At 38.7% G+C, this 9,323-nt stretch overlaps 1 protein-coding gene across 1 annotated transcript; it reads left to right on the top strand.

Annotated features, from left to right (window-relative positions):
• On the top strand, positions 1 to 5,455 carry LOC136712976 (uncharacterized). Its single transcript, XM_066689850.1, has 4 exons — positions 1 to 150; positions 1,134 to 1,266; positions 2,358 to 2,487; positions 4,116 to 5,455. The coding sequence occupies exons 2-4, from the start codon at positions 1,170 to 1,172 to the stop codon at positions 4,330 to 4,332; spliced, it is 444 nt and encodes a 147-aa protein (XP_066545947.1). The 5' UTR covers positions 1 to 150; positions 1,134 to 1,169; the 3' UTR covers positions 4,333 to 5,455.
• Positions 5,456 to 9,323: the final 3,868 nt, after the last annotated feature.

Genomic DNA, 9,323 nt, shown 5'->3' with positions numbered 1-9,323 from the left:
TGGGTGTGTTTGTGTGTGTGTGCTGACTGTTGGAACACGTATTGGGAGTCTGTCCCTCACAGCAGTGGATGGTGAAGAGCAGTACAGACTTGCAGTGAGTCTTGAAGTGCTGTAGAGGTGCACCCAGAACCTCCTCAGATCAACAACCAGGTAGGTGTATATCTGGCTTTAAAATATATATATATCTTTCTCTTGTGAAATTACTGGATTTTATGTGACTGGTGCATGAATCAAAACTCTGCTTTCCTAAGATGCTAGCACAATATCTGGAGATTTGTGTCTTGCTTGCTGAGAGTCAAAGTAAAACATGAATGGTGCAATCTAGCAAGGGACAAAGTAGGTACGGGACATATAAGATAGGTATATATTTACTCACACTCGGCTTTGGAGTTTTAGCTGGATTCTCACAGAAGATAGAAAACTGAATACTGAAAAGCTTTGAAGGTGCTTTGTCAAATCACTTAAGAGCACAGGTATAAGAGCAGTGCTCAGCAGGGACGATCTGAGGACTTGTGTGGATTTGTAGAGTGAAAGGTTTTATCAAGAGAATTTGAAGTTTCATGTATAATTCAATTAATGTGATGTTCCTATATTAATCTAACAGGAAATTGAGATACTATTCCTTGGTTTTGTTTGTTGCTCTAGCTTAGCTACCATATATTGCTATTTAAATATAAATGTAACTAGATGTATATTAATAAATACATTAAATATTTCATTTTATAATTTTGTGACTTTTTATTTTACCCAAGGAAAACTTTAATATAACAGCATGTTATGACTGCCACTTAAATAAAATATTTCAATTTAAACCAAATATATTAGTCTTATTATTTTGTTCTCTCTGTTTGTTTCCCTTCCCAGCCCCTACAGCTCTCTCAGAGTGGGTGTGGTGCTCACTCTTAGTCTATGGAGTATTAACTCTTCACAAGGTGGGGGCTTGTGAGAAACACAGTTCCACACAGAGGAAATCAAATCAAATCAAATCCCTGAAGGGAAACTTTGGGGGCACTTGAGCTCTATGTTATGGAACAAAGCTGTGCTGAAAGATTTGGCTTTTTTACAGAGGTGAATTGCAGAGATAAGAGTACACGGTGGCCCCTATCACGTCCTCCTCTGTGTCTGTCTTGCAGGCCGTGTTGCTGTTTTGGCGTCCCCAGAGTCCCAGCATGTGTCTCAGGCTGTGTCTGCTGCTGGGGCTGGTAGTGGTGGTGCTGGGCCAGAGGAAGCGCCCCGTCAAGGATGAGTGGGACTACCGGGATGGATGTGAGACCCTGCCTTTCCTCTCTCATAACTCAATGTATACATCTCCTTGGTGGTTAAAAGTCTAGATTGGGTTTATGTTTTCATTTTACACACCAAAGTGAAATTGGCCCAATGTCTTCACAGAGGAAGAGGAACATTGTACTTGGACAAAACCATTAACCAAGACCCTCACTCAGGAAACTGGTTACTGAAACAGAGGGATATGAAAGCTGTAAAAGCAAGGGTTTGTTATTGTTATTTGGGCCTGGTTTTCCAGTTATGTTGACAGAATGTCTTTTTGGATCAGTGTTTATCCATCAAACTTAAGAGCATTTATTGTGGGCTCTATATAAACCCTCACAAGTGAAACAATGTTCTCTGTAGAATGGATGACTAATACGTTTTTGTTTGTTTGTTTGTGTGCGGAATGTCATCTTAAATGTTTTTTTGTGTAATAGGTATTTTCATTGTACTCCTATCAAAAGGGGATCAACAGCAAACACTTCACACACAGCTTGTGTGTTTTTGAAAATGGAGTGAAAGTATAATTCTAGATGAACACAATTGCCCTCTCTCTGGGGTGCCACGGGTACTTGCAGTTATGCCAATGTTTGGAATCCCTGCTGGGCTGCAAATTAAAAGGCAAAACTTTAAGCAGGTGTTTAAAACAATCTTCCTTAATTGCATTTAATTCTTCTTATTTTAATGTACTGTGCATTTTCAAGCTTTTCCTATAATAACCAGTTAGAATACACTGCGGTATATTCCATGTTTTGTACTTAAAGCCTTAGAAGCCAAAGTCATTAAGTCATAGTGTTAGGATGAGGAACACACACAGAATTAAGCAAAAAAAAAAAAAACTCTTCAAAGCAGGTGTTATCGGTCTGCAGGGACCCCCTATGGGACAGGTTTTTGATTCAGTCGCCGCCTAAACATTAAAAAAAAAAACCTATTCTACTTTACATGAATTATTATAGTTTTGTGTGTCTTAGATTTAGAGAAACAGAATTGTTTAAATGCAGTGATTCGTTACTGGCTAATTCTAAGACCTGGATAGTTGGGATCTGGGAGAACTGGAGCTGAGAACTGCTGCCTTTGGTCCATTACTCTAGCTGACAAGGTGAACATGAGAGGGGTGGCCAATCTGACTCAGGTGCTGGACAACTGGAAATTTGACATCATGACCCAGGTGAAGACCCTCTTGCAGAGTGACCACCAATCTGTCCTGCCAGACTACTCCAGGTAACACTCTCTTGTTTCCGTTCATTACAAAGATACAAACCGTTGAACTCCTCAAAAATGTCTTTAGTACCAAGGTGTGTAGTCACAGTCATAGCCAAGGTAAGCATATAACATTGTGGCAACATTGTGAATAAGTGACTACAGAACATGGAGACTCCAGGGAGTGCTGTCAAAACAGTTACATTTATATAATTGCATTCCTCAGAAAAAAGATTAAACAAAATATATTGTGTCTATGTGTGCACACTAATATAATTGCACTTGATATGTATTGCCATTTCGGAGTTGGACCTATTAAAAGTGCAGAGAACATTATTGTGCAACAGTCACTACTCTCCAATCTCATCCTCTAGTCTTCACCAAACAGCACCACCCGGTAAAACATCTTTTACCCTCACTTACACTTCCTGATTGGGGAGCTTCAAATGAGAGAAAAAACAAAATGGTGACAAAGTAAATTAAATTTTATATTTGATGAAAGAGGATCTAGGTGTTCTTGTTTTGTGTGCAAATGCTTTGCTCGTGTCGTGCACCAGTGAAATGGCTAATGTGAACAGCAACCTCATTTATCAGGCTTCACGCTGTATAGCGATAATTGAATACTCAAATTAGGTCTGTGGCTCCGGGAGCGGCACTCTTCAGAGAAGCGTTCAGAACAGGATGAACCTATTGGCCCGTTCTCTGTTTGCCTGATGTAGGAAATGTGAGGGACAGAGCATGGCTGCAGGTGCCACTCCCAAAATTAATAAACATTACCAATGTTGTGCTTTCCTGCATTCATTATTCAATTACGTTCCATCTACAATGGTCTTGGAAACTGAAAATCAATGTTGGACTGATGTTCTTCATTTTCCAGGTTATAAACCCACTGCAGGGAGTGTCAGTTTAATAAAGACCAATTTTAATGAACTCTCCACATCAGCTATTTATATTAAGAAGCTCACACAGTGATTTACTTTCTTCTGCAGCATGCTTTATGCTTTCCTCCAGTGATGCCAGTAGCTCTTTCTATTTTCAGTCTTCGGCAGGCTAATTAAATTCTGTGACAATAGACAGTTGCCATTTGTGCGTGGTTAACCATGTCGTAAAACACACAAGAATGTATGATTTACTAAACTGCAATTTGTATCTCAAAATAGAACATCAGATTATGCAATGTAAACACAAACCATAACCCTTTCCAATAGGAAAACAGGGAATTTCCTTTCTTTTCATGGTTTGGAAGAAAAATGTCCCTGCTGTCCTCATGCTATTCAGTCAACTAAGCTTATTGTAAGCCTGATATAGCCTTTTACTAAAATGCAGAAGAAAACCTACTCGTGCAACATTTAAAGAAAATAAAAGTATTGCTATCATGGTCTTTAAATATTATTTGTATATGTATTATTAAAAAGCCAGACTCTGTGTCCTCTGGTGTAATATGTAAATCTGTTAAGTTAAATTGATTTGAGTTTGGACTCACAAGTGTGTGTATGAGGGCGCTATGTGATCTGCTAATCTTTGAAATGTCTAACAATGACTGTCAGTGGATATCTAATATCTATATCTAAGAGGTGTTTAGTGACACTACATAGCTACCCCATTGTCCACCTTCCCTTCCAGCTCACTCTCTCCCCCCACTCCCCCAGGATCCAGCCCCTGTCCGAAGCCCTGGCCGACCTCTTCAAGGAGTTCAACGCCCTGAAGGAACGCCTGGGAGACCTGAGTGAGAAGTTTGTGGCCATCGAGACGTTTGTGGATGAGGTCAAGGGTGGGCAGGCCGCCGGTGGGGGAGCAAAACCCGTCAGCCCTGTCAAAAAGAGAGTGCTCACCAAGAAGAAAGCCCCTGCTTCCCAAAGCTCATAGAGCGTCATCTCAGGGCCTCAGTGTGGATGTACTCCTCTTAGGTAAAAGAGCAACCTATTGGAAACGCGAAGGTGATCGGTTCGCTGATGTTCTATGAGCTTTGCATACTGTCCGTATCTCTCCTCCCTGTACAATGCTGAAGACTAAGTGACTGACCCTCCTGATCAATGTTTCCTCAACTGTGTATATATTTTTTGTGCCGGTTGTCAAAACATTAGCTATGAGAGTATGTTTCTTGGATACACTTCAACGCTCAGATATATGAACAACTACAACACACAAGGCTATGAGTTAACACAATCTTGTGCTGTAATATGAGTAGTTACCTTATGGCTCGGAGACTGTAAGGGTACAGAACACAATCATTCCCAGCAATTCTTTACAATATTGTGGGACATTAAAAACTATTGTAAATCTACCTATGCAAATCTTGATATAAATAGGGAAATTATCAGGTTGTTTAGAGAATAAACTGTATCTGTATTTTGGAGTGTATTTAATGTCTTTCAGTATCTTTACAAGTACTATAATGTAGTATTCCAAAGAATGTATAATCACTAAGAAGACGGAAATAATCAACAAAATACTAGGCTGTGGGCAGTACTGGTAACATTTCTATATGCTGCTTTAGGCTTTAGTCTGTACTTTCTGTCAAGTTAAACGTATATTTTTAAGATAAAATGCTTTTGTAATTCAATGAGATATTTCCTTCCTTGGTCTTAAAAATTGGACGTGTACGTAAATTCCATAATAAATGAATCATCCAGTGACTAAAACTGCCTGTTTTCAAAGCAATATAAGTTTATCAAATGCAAAAATAAACTTAATAAAACAGATATGCAGGATAGATACATCTCCGCATCAGTAATACCAACCACATGTACTTCCAATTGTTTCAGTTGATTTTCAGTTTTGATATGAATCTCTATATTTTTGGGAGAACTGAAAGAAAAGCCTCATACTACTACAAAAATAAAAAAACATGATCCAGTTACTTCAGCCATATATTGATCACAATTAATATAAATATTTTTGTGTTGTTTCTTTGCTTCATGAAGTGCAAATCAAAAGTGGGTTCAGGGTGCTTAGAGCTTGGCTAATAAAGAAAATAATAAAAAAAGGAGTCACTCGCTGTTTCTTACATGTGTGGACGCAGGAATGGGAACACAACTCAAGAAATAAAGAAGCTAATGATTACAGGAGAAGCGCTGGGCTCAGAGCCAGAGCCGTCACAAAGCTTTGGTTTAATTTACATAGTCATTCAATTCCCTTTTTGAATCCCCACCCTTATCTAATTGAGCTAAATAATTCAAGGATTATACTGAAATGAACTCCAAACTGCATAGGGAGCTGTGGACTGCATTGGCTTCTGACTGAGATATTGAAGCGTTGCTTTTGCTAGCTATGGGCTCCAGATATACAAACTGTGTACACAAAATGGTTGCATTCTGACACTACAAGAAATGGTTACACAATACTGACAGGAACCAATAGACCAATGGATGATTTAGTACAGTAGGGGACACACACATTTCACTGTTATCTCTTCCAGGTGTTCCAGCTACTTATCTACAGTAAAGTTTTCAGTTAATTCACACTTCAGGTGAGGACAACTGGTAGTTGTATCAGGGTAAAAGACTCTCACTATCTCAATTGGATTAAATGACCTTCACCAAGGAACAGAATGCAGCTCCACTTTACAGTAGAATACTTAAGGACAGAGCATGTTGTCTGTTTCCTCCCATTTCTGTCAACCTTATGTCCTCTACTGGACTGGGTCAATGCTCATTAGGAAAGGACAATTCAGTTTCAGTGCACCGTACCTTAATCACACGGATGTCGGGGCAGATATCCCAGATTTTCAATTTTGTTTACCACAAGGACATACTGTTTCACAGAGTAAACCACGTCAGAATAGGGAAACAAAATCCTTTCCAAAAGTGTGTTCAAAGTGGAAGGCTCATTGTTTTAAGTTTGAAGTGGATATGAATATATATATTTTTATAGGCAACCGCATCTTATATGCTTAATGGATAAATGGGAACATGTATAATTCCTACTCTTTAGGACAAGAAATAGAAGGAATGTGATGTGACTGACACTACAGCCTGATTGCAGTTAAATCTGACATGTTATTGCTCTGATGTGGCTCACCTCCATGAATAATGCTCAGAGAGCGCTGACACATTGACACACACATTCACGGCTCCCCGTCTGCCACACGAGCCACTTTCTCTCAAGTCTTGGCTGTCTCTCAACAGCAGGTGTTTTTTTTTTTCTTCTTCTTCCAAGGTATTCATTTTCCGAGACATGGAAGATTTTCAATAAATCTCATTATTATATTGATCAAAGGGACGTAGACTTGAAATCATGAGTTATTTAAGAGGCCGTGGATACATTTCGCAATGCTCTTGTGGTAATGCAAGATCATGGTCGGAGCCAGTGTGGTCGGTAGGGTGTCCATTCTGAATAAATGTGTGTTAAAGTGATCATTTTCAGGCTATCAATAACTATTATTATTACTGGTAAAAGTGGTAATTGAGGGGGAAGAAACTGTAGTTCAGACAAGTATTTTATTGTTTTTGCTGTCCCTATTCAACTTTGACAATGGAAGTTAACATTTACTGTTTATCATCATTCCAGAAAATTCTCATGAATGGCAAACACTATCTAATCAATATGAAGAGGCTGTGAAAAAGAAATAAATACAAACACACACACACAAGCTTTCTTTAAATAACTCACAAGCTTAATACTGATTAATGATTGACCTGTTTATCTCATTCCAGTGTGAAATCCTTATAATCAATACTTGTTTTATTCATTTAGGAAACATTTTCAAAGTGTCCTCTTTACTGCGTCTGACATTCTGGCAGGAACATCTTTTGTGTTCTTCTAAGCCCTTGATGTTAAACCTCGGGATTCTTCCCTTTCACATCCTCACACCAGTCACGTCTGCTCCTGCTCTTCAAAGTTAACTTGGAGGAATCCAGCTAAGTCAGAGAAATGGAAAATTACCTTAGCCCATAACCTCAGTGGCTGTAATAACACAGGGTCTTGCATTTTAATAATGGGAGCAGACACCCTTTTGGGTCTAGATGGCATAAGAGCAGAGACCTGTAAAGAATGTGATCATTTTAGCAGGAAAATTAAACCTCTATGTTGAGGTTAGAGTGATTTTCTTTCAAGAGAGTTTTCCTGTCATAAATAAATAAAAAACACAAAAACATTGCACAGAAAACATTGATGGGAAGGGTAGAAGATAGTGGAAGAGTACATTTCTCTTCAAGCATGAATATTGAAATGTATACTTAATATAGGATACATGGCTAATGTATATCAAGCCCCTAATGGAAAGTACATTGATTGACAGTTATAGCCTACAGTTTAATCTGAATAATAATACATTAGCAGTTACATTCAAAATGCACGTCAAACTGCATATATTTAATGGGGGCAATGCCACATTATCATGCATCTGTTTATGTAACCTCTGTAGCTGGTAACAACAACTGGACTTCAAATGGTTTGTGTTAAATAACTTGTTTTTAAAGAGGTTTTAAAGAATAGAGAATGCGGAGTGCATGTCGATTGTGCCCAGACTAGTATATGAATCATTTTTCCTCTAATTTTGTGTCGATTAATTCCAGATCACCCACCATCCCTCAGTCTGCAGTTCCACGCATTATCCAGCAGAGAGCCACAGAGCCTACAGAATCCGTGTGCTTTCAAGGGCAGTGAAAGGTTGATACAGTCACATTGGAGCGACGTGCACTGTCTGTGTTGCAATTTAAAAGGTACGAACAGAGTGGCAAACAGGTGTCTACATTTACTTTGGTCTTTTTTGAGACGCTCTCAAAACAGAAAACATCAACCATTAACAGTTATGATAAAAATAGCACATAAGCCATAATTTCATTAAGTTGTTCTGAAATGACAAGGCGACGTGGAAATGTCACGCAGGACTGCATAATTAATGGTGCTGAGAGTTAATGATCATGACTTAATAATCATTTTGAAGAGCTTACATTTTTTTACATATTTTTAATTAAAATCTCTATTAGTCCATTTGCGGAGCCTGTGGTGTACAATGTAAATACAGTGTAGAGCTGAGGAGCGGTGCTGTGCATGAGAATTTCAGGTAGCTCCTCCAGTCAACATGGCACTGCCAGCGCAGGACTTTGCTACAACTTGAGAACCCTGTTCCCAGCCATCATCAGAGTCTGTCCCTGAGTCCGGTGCTGTGCTTAGTGGCTTTCTGTCCAAACGTTTGCTTTTAATTCTTGTTGGCTGTCAATTTCAAAATGAACCAAAGGAACTGTGGAAGCTGATGAAACACTGAAGCATTTTTTCACAATGTATTCAACAGCATGCCCACTCTGGGATCATATGACAAGTAGCTTTTCTGATTGATGGCTGGTGGAATACTTTCTCATTAATCTCAGAGTGAGGTTTCTAGTGCAGCAAGAGTTGGTATCACCACTCCTGCTCCTCCCAGATATGTTCTACGAGATAACAGTCAGGATCATTAGAAATATTTTGAATGCTGTTCTCCTCATGCAGCTTTGCGACATCCCACTTGTCTTGGTGTGACAATGCAATCTAAAATATTTCAGTACATGCATACTAATATTTTAGTTTTTTTCACAAAAGCAGTTTAACAAAGTAAAAGCCAGTCTATCACTGTGTAATATCGTGTTCAAAAAGAAAGTGGCACTTTTATAGGTAAATAGATTTTATGTTGAAATGTGTACATCCCGTCTATTTCTTCAGTGTAGTTAAAAAATGGCTCATTGCAGCATGTTTCTCTCTTCATTTTTTTCCCCCTCTTGGGTTATAAACTGAGTCTGAAGGCTCATAAATTGAATCTTATTCGCAGCACATTCCTTGCAAGATTGCTTTCTTAAACATGAGGATCCCTCCACTAAAAACGAAAGACAAACAGCTTTTATTAGTCTGACTATGTGCTTGTAACATACAGACACATATAT

Source organism: Amia ocellicauda, chromosome 17, assembly GCF_036373705.1.
Source record: "Amia ocellicauda isolate fAmiCal2 chromosome 17, fAmiCal2.hap1, whole genome shotgun sequence".
Taxonomy (NCBI): Eukaryota; Metazoa; Chordata; class Actinopteri; order Amiiformes; family Amiidae; genus Amia; species Amia ocellicauda.
Note: the sequence above shows the minus strand (reverse complement) of the source record. Positions and strands in the feature narration are given on the sequence as shown.

Bases quoted from the DNA above. Each gene is read 5' to 3' on its own strand.
- LOC136712976 (XM_066689850.1), top strand. From the start codon at position 1,170: ATGTGTCTCAGGCTGTGTCTGCTGCTGGGGCTGGTAGTGGTGGTGCTG. The intron at 1,267-2,357 runs GTGAGACCCTGC...CCATTACTCTAG, and splicing joins GTGGGACTACCGGGATGGAT to CTGACAAGGTGAACATGAGA. The intron at 2,488-4,115 runs GTAACACTCTCT...CCACTCCCCCAG, and splicing joins GTCCTGCCAGACTACTCCAG to GATCCAGCCCCTGTCCGAAG.